The 23,318-nt window shown below is 43.4% G+C and overlaps 1 protein-coding gene across 2 annotated transcripts in view; it reads left to right on the forward strand.

Moving 5' to 3' along the window:
• The window catches only part of LOC140491317 (protein spinster homolog 3-like), a 137,572-nt gene that overhangs the window by 17,958 nt on the left and 96,296 nt on the right, over positions 1–23,318 (forward strand). For both annotated transcript variants that reach the window (XM_072589329.1, XM_072589330.1), the window contains exons 2-6: positions 7,748–7,813; positions 9,611–9,747; positions 16,124–16,275; positions 20,585–20,651; positions 23,085–23,227. In XM_072589329.1, the coding sequence (XP_072445430.1) occupies positions 7,748–7,813; positions 9,611–9,747; positions 16,124–16,275; positions 20,585–20,651; positions 23,085–23,227 (565 nt within the window). The remainder of the gene's footprint in view (positions 1–7,747; positions 7,814–9,610; positions 9,748–16,123; positions 16,276–20,584; positions 20,652–23,084; positions 23,228–23,318) is intronic.

The following is a 23,318-nucleotide window of genomic DNA, read 5'->3' on the forward strand; positions in this document are numbered from 1 at the left end:
GTTTCTGGCTGACTCTTCATGTTCAGTTGAGTTGTCCTTCTGCAGTCATTATTCTAAGAGTCCCAAACCATTTGCCCTCTTCAGACTTGACAGCACCGACCTGCGTTGTATGGTAAAACGATTCATCAGAATCATCATCTGACATGGTGGCTCAGTGGTTAGCACTTCTACCTCCTAGTGCCAGGGACCTGGGTTCAATTCCACCTTGGGTGACTATATGTGTTTGCATATCCTCCCCTTGCCTACGTGGGTTTCTTCCGGGTGCTCTGGTTTTCCCCACAGTCCAAAGGTGTGCGGGTTAGGTGGATTGGTTAAGTTAAATTGCATGTAGCATTCAGGGATATGCAGGTTGCGTGGGTTAGCCATGGGAAATGCAGGGTTACTGGGATAGAGAAGGGGGTGATGGATCTGGGTGGGAAGCTGTTCAGAGGTTGGTGTGGACTCGATGGGCCAAATGACCTGCTCCCACACTGTAGGGATTCTGTGACATCTCTCCAGCAGTCATCCTTACAGGCTTGATTGATGCATGTTTGTGTCTGAAGTGAATCAGCTTTTTGTACTTAAAACAGTCCAACCCATCCCCCACCACCAATGCTGGGGAGGCTTATATCTCTACTAAATGATCTCGTTTGCAATATTTATATCCTTCTCCATAGCCTTGATCTTTCTGCTGCCTTTTCCGCAAATATTGCTTCCTTTCTTCCCCAATATGTTGTTGGGATGTGGGTAACCTGGAGCCAGGGTGAGGAGCATTATTGTAAGGACGGGAGAGCAAACCTGTGACAGACCCTCCATAGACAGAGCAGCAGCCGGAGAGGATAGTGAGGTGTGTGAGGCGAAGCTGCGGTGATGTCATTGGTACATGTGCAGGCACTTCCTGTGGCCAACTGATGTCATGAGTCATGTCTGTCCATGCACGGGGGCTTTTTTGGGATTTGAGATAATTGCTTGATTTACTGTTTTTTGTTCTGATTATTTGAATTGTTCATCAGAAATCCACTTGTTCCTCATGTTGTCATCTTGTCTCGACTTTCTAATCTGGCCGCAATCTGACATCTCGAAATAGTAACTAAGTTATAGTTATTAAAAGGTCATAATAACTGCTGTTCCTTTAAATATTGTTCAAGTCAGAATACACACTGACTTTGTTTTAAAGCAGGAACTGACTGATTTCAGGAACTGTGTTGAGGAAGGGCTATTTTTAAAAAAATTGTCTTTGCTTTAGGACTATCATTAGCAAAGCCAGAATTCACTGCCTATGTCTGGCTACTCTTGAGACCACTGCAGTCCTTATGTTTGTAGGTACTCCCACACTGCTCTTAGCACCATGCCCCAGAAACACTGAAGGAACAATGATATTTGTTCTAAGTCAGGGTGGTGGGTGGCTTTGGAGGGGAACTTGCAGGTGGTGATGTTCCTATGTTTCTGCTGCCCTTGTCATTCTGGATGGTAGATGTCATGGGTTTGGAAGGTGCTTTGGGAGGAGTCATCGTGAGTTGATGCAGTGCAACCTTTATTCTATTCCTTCAAGCGATGTAGACATTACTGACAAAGCCTATGATTATTGTCCATTCATAACAGTCCTTGAATTGAGTGGCGTGCTGGACCATTTCAGAGGATGATCAAGAGTCCACTACATTGTTATGGGTCTGGACTCACATATTGGCCAGGCCAGGCAAGGATGGCAATTTCTTTTCTGAAAGGACCAAGAACAATGATAGATTTTAGGACAATTGATAGTCTCACAGTCACTTGGAGATGATACACATTGCTGTCGTTGATTGTTGGTGATGGAGGGAACGAATGGCCCTGAGAATCATGATTAGTGTAATTCCCCTCATCTTAAGCAATACTTTCACAGGAGGCTCAGTGATGATGTTACCTAGTATGGTGACAAAACGTCTGAAAAACCTTCCAGCTCAGCGAGTAAACTTACATCCAGAACCTCAACCTGAGCTACAAATCTTCTCAAAACTTGCTAAAACCTAATATCTGTTCAGTAGCTAATTTCCAGTGTTCAAAATAATTGCCTGGATTTAACACACTCTCACACTCTCTTACACACTGAAATGCAATTCTTTCCTTCTTAAATAAGGGGACCTTATTAAATACCTGAATCCAATGCTTTAAACAAAATCTGTGAAACTAGGCCAGAGAGAGATCTTGGGTGGGAGGGAGGGTGCAGTTTCTCATGGAACCACGAACATATGAAGGTAATCGTTGACTCCTGCTTTTGTCTTTGAGTCTCCGGGAACAGACGGCAGCTGTGACGAGCTCAGGTCAAAAATCATTGCGATGTTAAAATCAACTTTTGATTAGATTAGATTCCCTACAGTGTGGAAACAGGCCCATCAGCCCACACTGACCCTTCGAAGAGTAACCCACCCAAATCCTATATTTACCCTGACTAATGCACCTAACATTATGGGCAGTTTAGCATGGCCAATTCACCCAACCTGCACATCTTTGGACTGTGGGAGGAAACCGGAGCAAACCCACGCAGACACGGGGAGAATGTGCAAACTCCACACAGACAGTCACCTGAGGCTGGAATCGAACCTGGAACCCTGGTGCTGTGATGCATCAGCACTCACCACTGAGCCACTGTGCCGCCAAAAGCTTGCATCTTTTCTAATTTTCTTCAAACTCTCTTTTATATTATTTTACTTTATTGATTAAAAAATGTACTGGGGAGGGGAGAAAGGGTTATATTGATTAAAAGAATGTACTGGGGAGGGGAGAAAGGGTTATATTGATTAAAAGAATGTACTGGGGAGGGGAGAAAGAGTTATATTGATTAAAAGAATGTACTGGGGAGGGGAGAAAGGGTTATTTGGAAATTGAGATGATCATGAGATGTAAATCTGAAGAGTGCACTTATCTGTGCTTGTTTGGTTAGAGGCCAGAAAGGCCTGTCTTCTGAGGGGATCTCGAGCAGTTTAGCTCTACATTGTCTGGAGTTTAGAAGACTGCGAGGTGTTCTAGTTGAGCTATATAAAATACTAAAGGGTATTGACAGAGTTGGAGTAGAGAGGATTTTTTTTGTGGGGCAATTTAGAATGAAAAGTTCTTGTTTTAGGATAAAGGAGAGCAGTTTTAAACCAGAGATGGGGAGAAATTTCTTCTCTCAAAGGATTGTGAATCTGTGGATCTCTGGCCCAGAGTGTGGTGGATGCCGGGAGACAGTAGGTTTAAGGAGGAAATGGTCAGATTTTTAATGAGTAATGGGTTGAAGAGTTATGAAGATTGGGTAGGGAAGTGGGGTTGAGGCCGAGTTGAGATCAGCCATGTTGAAGTTTAATGTCAGAGCTAGTTCGAGGGGCTGATTGGCCTTGCTCCTGCTCACCGTTCTTGTGTTCTTAGAGTCCAGATCATTTTTGAGGTTTTTGACAGAGTTTGACAATAACTGGTAATCTGTGAAAAAGCTGTGGTTTTCTGGATCTCTGAAACAAAGCCTGTCGTGAAATACTAGCATGACAAGAAAAAGATAGCCTTGCAAAAGTGTTGGAGGGTGGTAGTGGAAAGCAGCAATCTGTGCTTATGGTGATAGATCTGATCTCAAGTTAAAGCCTGTCGTCTTGCCGAAGTAACCTGAAACAAACCAAACACGTCCTTCTGGTTTCACAGGGAAACTACAGGAATGTGAGAAACATTCTGAGGGCAGCAGGAATGTTGCCATTTGCAAACAATTTTCTGAGGTTGCCTGCGGCAAATTGATTTCAGAAAAGTGAAACTTTGGGAAAAATTGCAGTTCCAGCGTCTGATATCATTGCCTTCACGCTATGAGTCACTAACAAAACATTTGCTCGTTGGTGTGCCACCTATTGCAATAACAGGGGGAAAGGTTTTCAGCCAAGAACTTGCTCAGAGGCATTATAATGTACCTCTGGAGCAGATGAAACTGGAACCTCTTGGATCAGAGGTAGGGACATTATCACTGCACAACAAGAGCACAGACTGAGTGTGAAGGTGGGAATGCCATGGAGGTGATAGTGGCTGATGTTTGGATTATGAGGGTATGGTGCAGTTCACGTAGGCACTTCCGGTCACATTTACATACATATCGTACTCAGGAGCTGTGCATGGTGTTGTGTTCGTGTCGATTCCAGATAATTTCATGAGAAAAGACCTTCTGATATAAAGATACTGTTACGACAGTGGGTAAACCCCTCTGCTAATTTAAAACAGCAATACAGAAAAACTTCACCCCCTGCTGTAATCTGTTAAAATCCGAGAGGCAAAGAACTATCCCACAGGTGACTATTTAAAGTAAAAGTTAACAACTTTATTCTTTAATCCAACAGAGAATATTAAAACCAACAACTGTTTACAACTCCTTTCTCTTAAACCTATCTTTTACCTCCCACTCTACAATACTAGTCCGATTTTAAAAATCCCAATTAAAATTTACAAATAAATTTCAACTTTCAAAACCAGTCAGCTGTTGAGTCTTCTCTTTGTATCTTCCTCTGCAGATTTTCCTCTGTTGTCTTTTCAATGTTCTGGTGTACAAACTTCTTACAGACAGGTACCTTTCAGAGAGCTGTTCTGCTGGCAGTCTGTACTTGTTGGTGGCTTGGCAGTTCTTTCCCTAACTGTTCAAAATGTCCAGTTTTATACCCCAAAACATCAGATTGTTTCATTGGTTTTAATATGATCAAAATACTAAATTCAAATTTGATTGCATTTTGGCATCTTGGGGCATAATTTAAACTGATTGGCTGAATTTGAATTTGGTTTTATATCATGGCAACTCTCGCTGTTGCTAGCTGTTTCAACCAAGTGTTATATTGTTACCTTGTTCCGGACTTTTTCCTTTGTCCTTGCTAGCTTTTCAACTCTCTTAAAGGTACAGTACCTCTACACCTTCATAACCATATTCACCTCAGCTACAGGAGCCACTATTATTACTGTAACATTATTGTTATGGCAGCAGCAATAATCAAAATAACCGTCAGTAATCCCAGAAACCAGCTTATGTAAATCTGAGATCTCATAGTGTTGTTAATAAACTTTCAGTTAGCTGTCTCAACCAGAGACCAGTCTTTGTGGTTTAGGTTACAAGGGGCTAAGATATAGAAACACTCAGATCATGTTATACTGGCAGTGGTGTGTGAACCAAGAAACCATTTCAGGTGGCACCCCTATGCTGGGTAGGGAGTTTGCCAGGTTGGAAGCACAGGCATACCCTAGCTCCCAGAGATTCATTCAAAGGCTCTCAATGTCCTATTAAGTAACCCAGCATTGGGTCGTTGGGTGAGGTTGAGTTAAGACTGGAAGAGATCCATGCAGACTGACAGCAGCCTGGTTGGATAAAGGGATGTGAGTGTGTTTGTGTCAACTGGCCCCATGGCAGTGGATTGACTCAACAAAGGGAGGATTGCAGGTGAAACATTGAAATGTAGGAAATAGGAGCAGGAGTAGGCCATTCAGCCCTTTGGGCCTGCTTTGCCATTTAACATGACCATGGCTGATCATCCAAATCTGTACCCTGTTCCCACTTCCTTCCCATACCCTTTGATCCCTTTAGTCCTAAGAACTATATCTAACTTTATCTTGAAAATATTCTGTGTTTTGGCCTCAACCGCTTTCTACTGCAGAGAATTCCACAGACTCAGCACTCTCTGAGTGAAGACATTTCTCCTTATCTCAATCCTAAATGGCCTACCCTGTACCTTTTTAGACTGTGACCCCTGGTTTTGGACTCTTTGGTTATCAGAAAACACCCTTCCTGCATTTATTATGCCTCGTCCTATAGAAAAGTTTTAAGATTTCTATGAGATTCCCCTCCTCATTCTTCTAAACTCTTGTGAATATAGTCGTAACCAACCCAGTTTCCCTTTATACGTCAGTCCTGCCATCCTAGGAATCTTCCCTCCATAGCAAGAACATCCTTCCTCAGATAAACAGATCAATACTACACATAGTATTCCAGTTATGGTCTCACCAAGCCTTTGTACAATTGCAGCAAGATATCTGTTATAGACTAGGTCAGACCATTTAAAACATTCTTAAGCAAGCTGCCCAGACCATAACTTTGCAATTTGTTTCAGTAAGTGTACAAGGAAAATTACCCGGAGTAAGTTAACTAGGTTGACTACCAGGTTTTAAAACAGATAAAAACTTATTGACAAAATTTACACAATGAAACACAAAGAACAGAATAAGGAACCTCTACAGAAATCAGTCTATCCAAACTAGACTTAATTATGCTATTCTGAATATACTCAACAATCCCAATAAGCAAACCCTCTTTAAAATCTAGTACAAAGGGAACAAATGATTACAGGTTGAAGTTAGAAGGGCAAAAGGAGAGAGAGAGAGAGGGAGCCTGTTTCCACACAGCTTACTGTTGAACTCCCAGCTAGTTCTGGACTGAACTGCTCAGCTAGAGAGCTGACCACTCCCCTTTAATTATACAGGTCACTTCGAAAACATGACCACTTTGGCCTGAAGTCTCATTTGTTTACATATGAACAAAAGGCTTCTCAATACGCTTTAATCTCTGTGCTAAACTTGTCTAGTCAGAGCCTGGCCCGTTTACCGCCATTATGAAAAAAATCAAGGACACAGTGTCCTGGAGAAAAGGAACAGCTTTGAGAAAGAAGGGGCCAACTTTGTGACACATCCCTGCTCCTGTACTCGAATCCTCTCGCTATAAAGGCCCTGGAGAGGTGAACTTGTGTGTGTTTGGGCGATGATACTATGGCTTTAAGAGGCCCAGTTTGTCATTATTTTTAAAGAAAGGTTTTTAAGACAGAGGCACTGAGCTGTCTGTTGAAAACTCATAAAAAGCTTGTGAGGCCTTGGGGTTTTAAAGAAAAGTTGAAAGAATAGGAAACAGCCTTAATGGGTGTGGTCCGACAGCCACAGGAGGAGGAGTTTTAGTTTTTTTGGTTGTCAGAGGCAGCGATTGTTGCTGGCATCTCAGCAGGGTTGGAAGTTATAGTACATCTCTCCAGGCTGCTACACTCAGTCTCCGAGTTTTCTCTCGATGTTTTTCCTCCTGGGCTGCTGGATTTGCATGCAGGACAATTCTGTTTCCCTGAATTGCCTTTTACCAAGCGTGTGTTTATGCCACGTTACTGTATTGGAACAGTTAACTGTGCGGTAGTTAACCAAATTGTTATTCTGTTAAGTTTTCCAATTCTTTTTGTTATTCTTCCTTTTCTTGTATTTGAACTTGTATGTGTGTATAAAGTGTGTTTTGTTTCAAATCCGGCAGTTTGACCAATCATATTGCATCTAGAATGCTGTACCTTACACTTACTTGTAAAATAAGAAAAAGTTAGAGTCTAGACAACCATCTTAATATATTTTGAGGGCGTCAGGTCTGGTCCTATCCATAACAGTGTGTATGTAGACAGTGCATATATGTAGATAGAGCTGGGTATATTCAGTGGGGGGATCTGTTAAGCTAACGGTGTGGGTGTAGCTGAGACTTGAACTAAACACAAGTCTCCATGACCTTGCTCCTGATCAGTAGTGTGGTTCTGTAGGATGTTATGATGTGGAGGTGCCAGTGTTGGACTGGAGTGGACAAAGTTTAAAAATCACACAACACCAGTTTATAGTCAAGTAGTTTTATTTGGAAGTACTAGCTTTCAGAGGGCTGCTCCTTCATCAGGTAGCTATGGAGCAGGACCATAAGACACAGAATTTATAGCAAAAGATCTGTGTCATGCAACTGAAACAATATATTGAACAAACCTAGATCACTTACTGAATTAGTGTTTGTCTCTCACAGGTATCTTGGATGGCATTCAGGACTACTTTAAAATAAGCGACTCCTCTGCTGGTCTGTTACAGACAGGTAAGTGTGAGGAACACAATTTTCCAGTATTCCTTCTAAGCTGTACAGTTTCCCTTTCTCCTAGTCCCGTGTTTTATAACTATTTCTAGAACTTCCTGAGACCAATAAAGCTGGAAGGTCAGAAATTCCACGACAATTACAGTCAGTGTTGAGCTGTTCCCGACTAACCCTTGAAACAACAGGGCAATCTCATGTTAAAATAATTAAACAACGCCCTCTTCAGACTAGGAGGCTTGGGACCAAGTCGTTTTTGGAATTTTGACATTTTCTGGATTTTAGAATATCATTCGAATGCAGATGTATGCATCAAAAACTACTGTATATTCACCTAGGCTTAGAGTTCTTGTGAGCAGTGTTAGTGCCCCTATCTCTGCACCAAGAGGCCCAGGGTCAAGACCCTCTACTCCAGAGACATTTACTAAACATTTCTGAACTAGTTGATTAGAAAATATCTCAGATATTTACCTTGAATATAAAATATTCGTTCTTAGTCCTTGGCCCAGGTCCAAGAAAGAAGCAGGTTTGGAATAACTGCAGTCAGAGCAGGAATCTTATCACCAACCATGCTAAACATCCGATCAGTCACACCCAAGGAGGTCTTTCCGTTGCTATGAAACACGTTTACACTTGAGTGAAGGATAGCAACAGGACAGGGCCCAATTTGCCATCACAAGACTGACCAGGAATCTCACCTACTGTGATGGCCTGCTGTTGGTGTGTGGGCAGGATTTACAGGTCAATACTGGACCTGTTTGGTCATGTGACAAACACCACTGTCTTGGCCCTCGAGTGGACTCAGACCCAAAGCACCGGCTTTAAGATGGACCCTTTGCCCCACAATAGCTTGATAAATAGAAGGGCTATGGAGATAGGGCTGGAGAATGGGTAGCCCTTTCAAGAGCCAGTACTGACACAACGGGTCAAATGGCCTCCTTCTGTATTGTAAAATTCTATGATTCAGGACCTTTGTGTTTTCTAAGAAAAAGTTGGATAAGTGGAGGAAAGTATGCAGCTAAGAGAAGAATGTGGGACAATGATAAGTGGGATTAGTTCTGAAATGGCCTCCTTCTGTTGGCCAACTGTAATCTATTGAATGAAAGGAAACAAAACTTTCATTTATATAGCACCTGAGAGAACCTCAGGTTGTTTCAAACTATTTTACAACTACCCAGTCTATACATTTTTTTATTTCCAAGCATGACAGCTTGGTATGCCAACTACTCTGCCCAAGACCAGAAGAAATTACAGAATAGTGAACGCAGTCCAGTCCATCATACAAACTAGCCATTCTTTCATTGACTCAGTTTATACTTCCTACTGACTTGGTATAGTCAGCTTTACAATGAAGGGAAGCATGGCAGTTAACTTCCATTCTGTAATCTCTCTCTCACACACACACACCACAGCAGGTCTGGTCATATCTGTGGCCAGGGAAACATCTCAATTTCAGTACAACTCTTCAGTGCTCGAGCACCCGCAGTATTCTGTCTCAATGAAGCACCGAATCTGAAAGGTAGCACCTCCATCAATTCAGCACCCCCCTCAGTTCTCCATCAATGCAGCACCCTCTCAGTTCTGCACAGCTTAGATAACATGCTCGACTCCCTAGAGTGAAAGTCGAACCCAAATCCTTTTTGTTCAGGGGTCAGAGTTCTATATCTGAGCCACAGCCTTATCCCCAAAGGTGGCAAGATATTTGGACATGTTGCATACAGATGCTGTGCCGTCGCTGATCTGGAATTTGTTGGTCAGATGTTGAGATGACTGTTTTACCATTGACTTGCTTGTTATGTTCAGTCTTCATCTGCAGCTACATGATATTGGCTCCTTTGTTTGGTTACCTGGGTGATCGGTACAACAGGAAGGTCCTCATGTTCGTTGGAATACTCATTTGGTGCGCAGTGACACTGGCAGGATCTTTCGTCACTAAGTCTGTACGCCAACTTACTTTTATTTTAATGAATTACTCATTAAGGTTTGAGACAGTGAATGAAATCCTTTGTATTAGTGTTTTCCATATTCCGATGTGCACTTGCCTACCATGACTGCCAACCAGTTTTTGCTTTAAAAACTGGCTGCTATAAATTTGATTTGCTTTATTATTGCCACATGTACCAAAATACAGTGAAAAATATTGTTTTGGGCCTGTTCAGGCAAATCATAAGTACATCAGGCTAACAGAACAGAATGCAGAATATAGCGTTACAGCCAAAGAGAAGGTGCAGAGAACATATGAGAGGTCTGTTCACATGTCTGATAACTTACGGGGAAGAAGCTGTTCTTGAATCTGTTAGTACGTGTTTTCAAACTTTTGTATCTCCTGCCTGATGGAAGAGAATATAACCAGGGTGGGAGGGGTTTGATTATGTTGGTTGTTTTACCAAGGCAGTAGGAAGTATAAACTGAGTCAATGAAAGGACGGCTAGTTTGTATGATGGACTGGACTGCGTTCACTACTCTGTAATTTCTTCTGGTCTTGGGCAGAGTAGTTGGCATACCAAGCTGTCATGCTTGGAAATAAAAAAATGTATAGACTGATAAAGAGTGGCCAAAAGTTGATAAAAAGGGAAATTGTAGAATAGGAGGGTGTAATCTGGCCAGACAAATCACAAATAGGAAGAATTTTAATTGGTAAATAAGAAGGAGGAGAGTAGCTAAAGTAAATATTGGACCGTTGGAAGTGAAAACGGGAAAAAGTATCCTGGCGAAGGAGGAAATGATAGAGATGGCGGACAAATATTTTGTCTGTCTTCATAATGGAAGAGACAAATTACACACCTGAAAGCAAGGTGAATCAATGGGATGTTTATAGCTAGGGACTTAATTAATATCTAAAATAATTAATATCAGCAAATAATCAGGAAATCTAAGAGACCGAAACCGTTCCAAAACCTCAGAATCTGATAAATTCCCTAAACTGATAGATTTTTAACCTTTCTGGGGAACACAAGAAATATGGAAATGGAAGAGAAAGGTGGAACTAAGGTCAATAATCAGATTGGCACAGGAGATCAGTGGGTCCACACAGCCTACTACGATTCCTGTGCCATAGAACAGTACAGCACAGTACAGGCCCTTTTGGCCCATGATGCTGTGCTGAGCATTTATCTTACTCTAAGATCAACCTAGCCTACAAATCCCTCAATTTACTGCCGTCCATCTGCTTGTCCAGCAGTCGCTTAAATGTCCCTAATGCCTCTGACTCTACCACCACCACTGGCAGTGCATTCCACGCACCCACTCTCTGCTTTAGGTCCTTAAGCGAGATTTTTAAAAAACTGTCTCCGATTTAAATATGTATACTAATGGAGCATCCACAACACTCTAGGGTAAAGACTTGTAAAGAATCACAACTTAAGAAATTTCTCTCCATCTCAGTCCTATATGATCGCCTCCTTGGCTGTGCCTGATGTTCAAGATTCCCCTGGAGAGAAGATTGTGTCTTAGGATCTACCTTGTCAGCCTCACCAGAATCTTACATGATACCACCCTTCCTTTTCTGAACTGCAGAAATTACTCAGCCTCCATCATAGGAACAACCAGGATAAACCCTGGTTAACCTAGTGCTACCACCTCTAAACGAAGTATATTGCTTTGAAATGTTGCTAGGAATGAAGAGTTTGAGATATAAAAATAGATTGGAAAGGCCAGGACTTCTTTCATTAGAATGTTGAGGGGTGATCTTATTGAGGTTTATAAAATCATGAGAGGCATTAATAAAGTTGAATGACATGGGTCTTCTCCCTAGGGTGAGGGAGTTCAGAACTAGGGCACATACTTTTAAGGTGAGAGGAGAAAGATTTAAAAAGAACATGCGGGCAACATTTTTTTAAAACAGGGTGGTTTATGTGTGGAATGAACTGCCAGAGAAAGTGGTAGATATAGGTACAGTTACAACATTTAAAAGACATTTGGATAAATACATGAATAGGAAAGGTTTGGAGCGATATGGGCCAGGGCAGGCAGGTGGGACTAGTTTAGTTTGGGAACATGGTCGCCATGGACTGGTTGCACCAAAGGTTCAGTTTCCATGCTGTATGACTTTTATGACAAGCAAAACTATGCAATGCACTCCGGCTGTGGTCTCACTGAAGTCCTGCACAACTTTAGCAGGACTTCCTTCCTCTTGTATTGTACGTCCTTGATATGAAACACAACTTCCCATTTGACTTCTTAACTCCTTGTGCTGTGTGCTGATTTTCTGTTACCGGCACAGAATAATTGCTATGGTCCCCAGTGTTGAAAACGTTTCCACTGTTTAAAAATGTTAGATTTACTGTACTTCAAAGTGATTAAGCTCACCTTCCCTACATATTATATTCCATCTCATATCATTTTGCCCACTTCCTTAACCCACCTTTGTGAACTGTTATGTACTCTTCACTGTTCACTATCCTATCTAACTTCTTATCATTGGCAAATGTGGATACATTACTCTCTAAGTCGTTAATGCAGATTGGAAGTAGCTGATGCTCAGCATTTGCTAATCAGCAACCATCTGTTAACTATTTCTTGGTTGTGACTTGTAAGAACATAAGAATTAAAGCAATAGTAGACCATTCAGCCCCTCAAGCCTTACCTACTACTGAGCAAAATCCTGGCTGATCTATCCCAGTCCTCAACTCCTCTTCTGTATCTGCTCACCATAGCCCTCAACGGCCCAAGATTTCAGAAATACATCTAGCTCCTCTTTAAACACTTTCAGTGATTTAGACTTCACAACTCTCTGGGGTAGAGAATTCCAGAAAATAACTTCCTTTGCATTTCAATTTTGAGTGTTCTCTTATTCTGTAATTATGTTGGTAGCTCGAAATTCCCTCACTAGTGGAAACATCTTCTCGCCATCTAACTTTTCAAACCACTCAGAATCTTGTTTGTTACAATGAGATTAACCCTTATTCTTGTAAGTTCTAATGAACAAAAGCCTAACCTGTTGAGCCATTCTTGACAAGTCAGTTGCTTCCTCCCAGGAATTATTATATTGAATCACTTTGGAACAGCCTCCAGTACGAGCTTCTTAAACATGGGACCAAAACTGTGCACAGTATACCAGGTGTGACCTCACCAACCTCATCCTGTCTGGAACAAGACTTCCCTATTTTTAAATTCCAAGCTCCTTGCAATACAGGCTGAAACTCCATTTGATTTCTCAATTATTTGCTGCACCTGCATGCTCACTGTTAGTATTTCATGCACAAGAACACTCAGGTCCCGCTGCCCTGCACTTTTTTGGTGTCTCACTCCATTTATATAAGAGTCTGCATTTTGATTCTTCCTGAAGAAACTCACACTTTCCAACACTAAACTCCATCAGCTCTGGTTTTGCCCAATCTATCTATATCCCCTTGTGGATTCCTGATGCCATCACAACATCTGTTCCTGCCTGTATTTATATCAGCAGCAAATTTGGGTACACTACACTCTGTTCCCTCCTCCAAGTCGTTCATGTAAACAGTAAATAATTGAGTCAAGATTAGAGTGGTGCTGGAAAAGCACGGCAGGCCAGGCAGCATCCGAGGAGCAGGGAGATTGACGTTTCGGGCAAAAGCCCTTCATCAGGAATGGGGCTGGCAACCTCAGGAGTGGAGAGATAAATAGGGGGGAAGGAGTGGGGCTGGGGGGGAAGGTAGCTGAGAGTGCAATAGGTGGAAGGAGGTGGGGGTAAAGGTGATAGGTCAGAGAGGAGGGTGGAGCGGATAGGTGGGAAGGAAGGTAGACAGATGAGGCAGGTCATGAGGACAGTGCTGAGCTGGAAGGTTGGAACTGGTGTAAGATGGGGGGAGGGGAAATGAGGAAACTGGTAAAGTCCACATTGATGCCCTGGGGTTGAAGGGTTCTGAGGCAGAAGATGAGGCGTTCTTCTTCTTCCAGGTGTCGGTGGTGAAGGAGTGGTGGTAGAGGAGACGCATGACCTGCATATCCTCGGCAGAGTGGGAGGAGGAATTGATATGTTCGGCCACGGGGCAGTGGGGTTAATTGGTGCGGGTGTCCCCGAGATGTTTTCTGAAGCGCTCTGCAAGTAAGCGGCCGGTCTCCCCAATAATTGAGGCCTTAGGACTGATCCTTGTGCCAGTCCACTAGTTAAGTCTCTCAAACCTGAAAAAGACATATTAATCTCTACTCTCTTCCTTCCGTATGTTCACTAATCCTCAATCGATGCTGATACGTTACCCTCAATACTATGAGCTTCCATCTTGTGCAACAAAGATTGACCAAAAGATCAAAATGACCTTTTGTTTGGCACCTTCTTGAATGTTTTTTGAAAATCCAAATAAACTACATCTATTGATTCCCCCTGAATAACTCTTGCTTCTTAGAACCTCAAAGATCTCTTAGCAAATTTCCATCTCACAAAATCTTGATGCTGTTTGATTGTGTTAAGCTTTTTGAAATGTCCTGTTATTTATTTCTTATTAATGGGCCCAGTGTTTTCCCCAATGATCATACAGTGTGGAAGCAGGCCATTCAGCCCATTGAGTCCACACCGATCCTCCGAAGAGCATCCCTAATAACCTTGCATTTCCCATGGCTAGTCCACCTAGCCTGCACATCCCTGGACACGATGGGACAATGTAGCATGACCAATTCACCTAACCTGCACATCTTTGGACTGTGGGAGGAAGGTGGTGCACCCAGAGGGAACCCACACAGACACGAGGAGAAGGTGTAAACTTCACACAGACCTGGGTCCCTGACGCCATGAGGCAGCAGTGTTAACCACTGAGCTGCATCATAGATGTGAGGCACAGAGGCCGATAGTTTGCTACTTTCTACCTCCACCCTGCTATAAACAGGGCTGTCACATTGGCAGTTTGCCAATCAGCTGGAACATACCCAGAATGCAATGAGTTCTGGAACATTTTCCCCAATCTCTGCAGCCATTTCCTTTAAAACACTTGGATACAGGGCGTCAGGTCCAAGAGACTTTTTTTGTTCCATTAGTTTATCAAATACTTTGTCTCTCATAGCAGAAACTGTTAAAAGATCTTTTCTCCCATTTACATGTTATTTATCTCTTATCTTTGAGATAGAGTGAGATATGTATTTATAGTGTTGCTAGATCAAAAATAATCCATGCAGGTTTTGCAATGTACAGTTTTGAGAAACCTGTTTCTGACGCACCCTACAAATTTGTCTTCCATGTCACCCTCACCCATCTGATTTGTCCAGTCAATATTTGCATTATTATCACCCACAACAATTGTAATGCCCTTCGGTCACCTCTCCATTAATTCGTAATTAATTCTCTTTCTTACAGCAAGATATCTATTTGGGGTCTATAGAATTACTTCTTTCCCTTGCTATTCCTTACTTCACCCAAATTGATTCCACATCAAGCTCTATTGCATCTACATCACTATTCACACTCTCTAATTAAAAAGCTACTTCACCTTCTTTACTTACTTTTTTTTGCCGACCCTTCTGTACCATTGAATACTGAGTTCCCAGTCTCCGACACCTTGCTCCAATGTCTTTGCAATAGCTGTCAAGTTGTATTCATTTATTTCTATTTGTGCTTTTAATTGGTTTGTCTTGTAACAAATGGTGAGGTCATTGCAGGAGAGAGAGAGAGAGAGAGAGAGAGAGAACCTGCACAGTTATGGGTATATGAATAGGAAGGGTTTGGAGGGATATGGGCCAGGTGCTGGCAGGTGGGACTAGATTGGGTTGGGATATCTGGTCGGCATGGATGGGTTGGACCGAAGGGTCTGTTTCCATGCTGTACATCTCTACGACTCTATGACTCTAAATGCTGTATGCTTTCAGATAATAAACCTTAAGCTCTGACTTCTGAAACCACTTATTACTTACTTGGGGTCAGTTCACTCTTTTCCGATGCCAACAGTTTCGTTTCAATCCCCACACCAACTGAGGTTACTGTGAAGGACTCTCCTTCTCAACCTCTCCCTTTGCCTGAGGTGTAGTGACCCTCAGGTTAAACCACCACCAGTCGTCTCTCCCTCCAACAAGAGATCAGTCCTATGGTCTGGTAAGACTATAGTGACTTTATTACTTCTAGTTTCAGCTGCACTATTCTTCCTCCATTCTCTGCCACATCCTGTCACACATTTTGGCCACCTGCTTTCATTCCCAGATTAATATCAGTTTGCGTGTAGTCTGATTGTGCGTTGCTGCCTGTTGGAACTGCCGGATTCATTTCACGTCAGTGTGTGGATTGAGCTGTGGGAGTTCAGAGGGGGAAGCGGCAGTCTGTTCACTCACCACAACTGGCCATGCTGAGCAAAGTCTGCTACTATGTCTTTAACTTCCACCTACCCACCATCACCTCTCAATGATTTTTCTCTTCAGTATTTCTGGGTGCTGGTCTTGTGCCGAGCGTTGGTTGGTGTTGGAGAAGCCAGTTACTCCACCATTGCCCCCACCATCATTGCTGACCTCTTTGTGGATGATGCAAGGACCTTGATGATCTCCATCTTCTACATTGCCATCCCAGTGGGAAGGTATGTGTGTTCACGATGCATTTTCCCATCTCTGTAATACTGAGTGTATGATAACAATCATTTTTATGATTTCAAGGCGTGTCGGTCAAAACCTATAAAACTCTAACAGGACTAGATAGAAGGATGTTCCCAGGAATCCAGAACCAGGGATCACCAGACCTCAGTCTTCACTCTGAGGATGGTGAGCCTGTGGAATTCATTTCTACAGAAAACAGTTCAGGCTAAAACATTGAATATGCTTAAGAAGGAGTTAGATATAGATCATAGGGCTAGTAGGTATGGGGGAGAAAGCAGTGACAGGGTACTGAGATGGCTGATCGGCCATGATCTTAATGGAGCAGGCCTGAGGGGCTGAATGGCCTACTCTTATTTTCTGTGTTTCTAACATCTCTTTGGGATTAAAAATGACAAATTGACTTGGACTCCAACAGCTGGAGCCACCGAACCTTCCAGAAGATTCTCACAGCATAGCTGCATTCTTCAATTCGGCAGAATAACCAGAGGTGGTGGGGAATTGTTTTAACCAATGTGACTTTTGCTGATGGGTGCCCACCAGGACAGATGGGAAAGGGTAACATGGCACCGGCCTGGCTCACCATTCAAACACTTGGAGGCAACCACCCACCTCTTCACAGGACAATGGTAACACCATGATTTTAAATGGGAGTTGTGTCTAGACCTGCACCCAGACTGAGCTCACCCCCTTCCCACAGGCTCACTCATACTCCACTACAGTTCTACAAATTCAAAATGATCGATGATTGCTGGCTGCTTCTGATACACCCTCTAAAGTGACGAGAGAAAGCATCAGAAGGGTGGCACACTGTCTCAGTGGTTAGCACTGCTGCCTCACAGTACCAGGCCCTGGCTTTGATTCCACCCTCAGGTGACTGTCTGTGTGCAGTTTGCACATTCTCCCTGTGTCTGCATGAGTTTCCTCCGGGTGCTCTGGTTTCCTCCCACAGTCCAAAGCTGTGCAGGTTAGACGTATTGGCCATGTCAAATTGCCCATAATGTCCAGGAATGTGCAGGTTAGGTGGACTGGCCATGAGAACTGCAGGGTTACACGAATTGGGTAGGTGGGTTGCTCCTTGGAAAGTCGGCGTGGACTCGATGGACTGAATGGCCTGCTTCCACACTGTAGGGATTCTACATTTGTAAGATTATTGCCAAGGAGGGCCAAAAATTGGTCAGAACGTTGAACTTTCTACCACAGTGAGTGGTTGAAATTAACAGCACAGATCTATTTAAGACTAAAGTAGAGCAGCACATGAGGGAGAAAAGAGTCATAATGGCAAACCTAAAAGATGGAATGAGACTTGATTGGAGCATTCAGTATGAGCTAGTGGGCTGAATGGTCTGTTTCTGTGCTGCCTGTCTGAGGTAATCACCTTCATTATTTCTTAGTTCCACGATCAAATGAGAATGAATTTTGATTGGACGCAACCTATACTTACTTTGTAATGCCTCTCCATGATCTTAGAGAGGTCAACACTAGAACAATAACGCATTGTGTTTTCTTTGGTATAACACTCAACTCCTTAGAAAAACAATTTATAATTAACAACAACATGGAAACGTGCTGCTCTGTCAGTCAGTGCTGACTGTGTCCTGTGCTCTGTGTCCTGCTTGAGGGCAGGTCCTAACTCCAATCCCAAATCAATGGGCAAGAGAGCTGAGTTAGTTTCTTGTTATATTCTTCACAGTTTTTAATCTTTTGGTGAACAGTTTCTCATGGAGCTGTCTCCAAGGTGACAATCTCTTTGACAATGGGGACATTCCCAACCAGTGAGTATCCCTGATGGATGTCAGCTCAGTATTGAGACACAGCCAAATAGAAAATCTCCTCGTAGTTCAAGCACTTTTTCTCCATCTCAAACGTTTTACAGATTTAAACAAAATAAGCAGATGGAAGGATTTACATACAAATGTAAAATAAAGAACAGCAGACTCTGGAGATCTGAAACAATTTCTGGTTTATCATAGTTTTCGTAGAGGTTAATTTTCAACAAAACATGTAGCTATGATTCATTCCATAAAATGGTGTCAACCAAAAATAGTCATACAGGATAGAACCAGGTCCTTCAGCCCAACCCACCCATGCTATTTGCGTTTCTTGAACTGAATTAGTCCCATTTACCTTCGTTTGGTCCATATGCCTATAAAGAGAGAGTGAGGACTGCAGATGCAGTCCTGGAAAAGCACAGCAAGTCAGGCAGCATCCAAGGAGCAGGAGAATTGATGTTTTGGCCAAGAGCCCTTCAGGAATGCTTTGGGGGTAGGGGGATGAGAGATAAATTGGAGGGTGGGGCTAATGGTGGGGGAAAGTAGCTGGGAAGGCAATAAGTAGATGCAGTGGGGGGTGATGGTGATAGGTTGGAAGGGAGGGCAGAATGGGTAGGTGCGAAGGAAAATGGACAGGTAGGACAGGTTAGGAGGGCAGTGCTAAGTTGGAGGGTTGGATCTGGGATAAGATGGGGGGGGGAGGGAAGATTTGGAAATTAGTGAAGTCAATGTTGATGCTATATGGTTGAAGGGTCCCAATGCGGGAGCTGAGGCATTCTTCCTCTAGTCGTCTTCTACTCCGCCAAGAACTTGCCAGTCCTGGGATTCCTCCACTGCCAAATCCAAGCCACCCGACGACTGGAGGAAGAACCCCACATTCCTGACGGAGAGCTTATACCCGATACGTTGACTCTCCTACTCCTCGGATGCTGCCTGACCTGCTGTGCTTTTCTAGACCCCCACGTTTTGACTCATATCCCTCTTAACCTTGCCTATGCATGCACCTGTCCAAATGTCCTTTAAATGTTGCCATTGTACTCGTCTCTATTACTTCCTCAGGCAACTCGTTCCTTATACGCACCACCCTGTGTTAAAAGGTTGCCCCTGGGGCTCCTGTTAAATTTTTCCCCCTTTGACCTTAAACCTATACTCTCTCATTTTGGACTCCCCCAATCCTGGGGAAAAGACCTTGGCTATTCACCTTATCTTTGCCCCTTATGATTTTATAAACCTCTGTAAGATCATTCCATAGATAAAATGTAGGCATCACTGGTCTACCGTTGAAGAGGTGGGATCTTGGTGGATATATAGGACTGTGAATCTATTTCCAACAAGCAGTGAGATATGTTTAAGTCCTTTAATTAGAATTAGCTGCATTGGTTGATGATGTTTTCATAGAATCCCTACAGTCAGGAAACAGGCCCAACAAGTCCACACCAACCCTCCGAAGAGTAACCCACCCAGACCCATTTCCCCTGAATGATACGCCTAACCTAGACATCCATGAGCCCTATGGGCAATTTAGCATGACCAATTCCCCTAACCTACACATTTTTTTGGACTGTGGGAGGAAACCAGAGCAAACCTGCACAGACACAGGGAGAATGTGCAAACTCCACACAGACATTCACCCAAGGCTGGAATCGAACCTGGGACCGTGATGCTGCTGAGGCAGCAGTGATAACCACTGAGCCACTATGCCACCCGATTCAATGCTCTCCCCAGTCAGTGACTTTAAGAGACTGAGGGTAACGGTGATGGTTATCATGACTGGCATCATTGACCAAGAGGCTATATTTGTGAGCGTCGTAAACATTCAAAGAAAAAAAAACATATTTGTTAATGAGCTCAGATTCAGGTGGAGTCCAGCACTTTGCCGTTGAAATAACTGATGTAAGCTGGGAGGAGTCAGGTGGCAGAATTGGGTCAGACAAAGGTCTGAAATCACTTTACGAAGTCCTGTCACCAAGACGCCCTTCACCTACATGTGCAAAATACACGCCGCTGACCCTGCCCGCTCAGAGAGGGAACAGAACCCCTGACGCACCATTTAGTTTCTCTTTGTCTTTTTTCTTAGAGCCAGCCCCGAGAGTGAGGACCCTCTCTGACACTCCTGTTTGTTTTTTAAAAATATTTTCCACAAATCACCAGTGGCTGTGCGTGTATGTGTAGTTACACAGTAAAAAGAGCCACCGTTGCGCGAATACTTTATTCTATATTCTCTGCAACCAGGAAACCGCCCACGTGGCTAGCGAAACATTAACAGACAAAGCCTCAAAGGCAATGCTTTTGTGAAAAAGTGAAGGTAGGATGGTGGGAGAGGAGAGTGGGGGTTGGGTGGGGAATACTCCGGTTTCTCTCTGTCAGCCAGGGCTCCCTGATTGGACCAAGGAACTCATTCTACGTGACTGACCTAGCTGACCTTGTTACAATCACTACAGGTCAGTAGTACTGAATGAACTTTGTTGAGTTGAAATATTGAGATAATACAGCGCGAAACTGTGTTTTATTTGTTCTGTTGCAGTGGTCTGGGTTATATACTTGGATCCGGTGTAATGAAACTATCCGGGGACTGGCACTGGTCAATGAGGGTAAGACCAAATTTGTAATCAATGGTTACTGACATGGTATAATCCTTACAGGAGTTCGGCCTTTACTCACAGTAAACTCAACAAATTGCCTCCAAGAAAGGGGAATCCTGAATCAGATCCATCGCTCAAGTGCAGAGACCGTTCAGGGAGCACAGGAATATTGAAGTGGAAACTCAATGGATTAAAGTTGATTTTGTCCATAGGGCTAAAATGGGAATGTAGGAGCAGGAGGAGACCATTCAGACCATCGGGCCTGCTCCACCATTCTCGCTATCCAGGGCCTCGGTGGGACCACATCTGGAGTATTTGTGGTCTCCATACCCAAAGAAGGATATACTGGCCGTAGAGGGAGTGCAGTGGAGATTCACTAGGTTGATACCGGGGATGGCAGGACTGGCAGGAGAGATTGGTTGGACTAGGCCTGCATTCATTAGAGTTTAGGAGGAGGAGAGAGAGTCTGATTGAAACATGTAAAATTCTAACAGGGCTAGGCAGACTAAATGCAGGGAGGGTGTTTTCCCTGGTTGGGGTGTCGAGAACCAGGGGTCACAGTCTCAGGTTATGGGGTAGACCATGGTGGCTCAGTGGCTAGCACTGTTGCCTTGCAGCACCAGGAACCTGGGTTTGATTCCAGTCTCGGGTGAATGTTTGTGTGGAGTTTGTACGTTCTCCCTAGGTCTGCATGGGTTTCCTTCCGCAGTTCAAAGATGTGTAGATTAGGTGGATTAGCCATGATAAATTGCGCAGTGTCTAAAGATAAGCAGGCTATAGGATTGGCCATGGGAAATGCAGGGAATAGGATGGGGAGGTGTGTCTGGGTGGGATGCTCTTCACAGCATCAGTGTGGAATCGATGGGCCAAATGGCCTGCTCCCACATTGAAGGGATTCTACGATTTGGGGCTGAGATGAGAAAACATTTCTTCACTGAGAGGATAGTGGAGGCCAAGCCACTGAGTATATTCAAAAAAGAGATTAACTTTTAGATTTTAAAAGGCATCAAGGACTGAGGGGAAGATGCTGGAATATGGCATTGCAGAAGCCGATTGTCCATGATAGTATGGAATGGCAGAGCAGGCTTGAAGGGCTGAATGGTCTGTTCCCAGTTTCTGTTTCTATCAGCTACTTCAATGTTTCCCCTTACCTTAAACCTATGCTCTCTAGTTTTGGACTTCTCTGCCCTGGGGTAAAGACTTTGTCTATTCACCCTATTCATACCCCTCATGATTTTATAAACCTCTATAATGTCACCTCTCAGCCTATTCAGCCTCTCCTCATAACTCAAACCTTCCAGTCTCAGTGACATCCTTGTAAACCTTTTTGCTCCCTTTCCAGTTTAATAACGCTGTATAGCAGGAGGACCAGAATTGTACGCAGTATTCCAAACATGGCCTTACGTTGTTCAGCTGTAACATGGCATCCCCAATCCCTGTACTTGCCGATGTGAATTGGCAGGCTTTATCCTATTTCCCTCTATTGTCAATTCCACTAATATCAAATGTAGAAATTGAGAGAGATATAACATCTTGTATAAAGTTATAATTCAGGCTGTGATATGCTAATAAAGTCATGTACAGGAAATGATGCAATGTCACATGATCTTGCCCTCTTTCTACCATAGTTCGGTGGTAAGATTAAGCCACAATGAATAGTTTCACAGATAACATTAGTGCTTCTCTTCTCTCTGTAAGTATTCTCTGCAGCAGAATTAGACCAAGAATATAAGCTGTTGATTTGCTGTTGGCCATTTTGCTTTATTGTCAGCACAATCTTGAGGAAGTGGACCCTTTATTCCCTCTAATTGGGAGTGCCCAACTGTGTGATGTAGGGTTGTACTAAATAACAAAACCACTCCTTATGTGAACTATTGGCTGCAAGGACACCCCAACATTGAGGGAGAGGGTAGACATTGTGTCAGACTTCGACAATATACAGTGCTTCCAAGTCTCACAACAAGCTGGTTAACACTGAGCTGGGGTCTGACTTGGTGCAGGCACAGTCGGGATATGTCAAAGGGAACAGGTACCTATGAATATGTTCATGTGAAAGCATTCTATATGTTGTCTGAATGTAGCCTCGTACACTGTCTTCTCCTCAGTGAGACGAACAAAACAGGAATGAGGAACACCGAGTGAATCAGGTGTTCGGTTCTGCTTTAGATTTGTGGGAGCAACTGCACGTTACCCAAACAACAATGCTGATCCTGCTCCATCTCGAGTCTGGGGCGAGCTGAGCCAGAAACATGAGACAAAATTCTTGTGCATACATTCTGGGATTGTTGTCCACTAGGCATCACTCTAGGTTTAAATCATCCTCACGGAAATATCCTGCTGTATCTGTAATTGTAGATTTGAAAAAACAACCGTTGACACTGATTTCCGAATTGGTTTGAAATATTTAAATGGGCAGTACATTTGATTTGCTCCCTTCCCCAGGTGACCCCGTGTGTAGGACTCGTTGTTCTCATCTTGCTCATTCTCTTCGTTCCGAACCCTCCACGAGGAGCCTCCGAACAGCGCACAGACTCGCCCGAATCCAGGACCTCCTGGCTGCAAGATGTCAAATACCTGTTCACAAAGTAGGTTCTTCGTGTATTCGTGGTGTGGCGGTGTGGCGGTGTGGCGGGGGGGGGGTGCAGCATTTTATTTTTAAACATTGCAAGAAGCGCT

The sequence above is a fragment of the Chiloscyllium punctatum genome, chromosome 19, assembly GCF_047496795.1.
Source record: "Chiloscyllium punctatum isolate Juve2018m chromosome 19, sChiPun1.3, whole genome shotgun sequence".
In the NCBI taxonomy this organism is placed as follows: domain Eukaryota; kingdom Metazoa; phylum Chordata; class Chondrichthyes; order Orectolobiformes; family Hemiscylliidae; genus Chiloscyllium; species Chiloscyllium punctatum.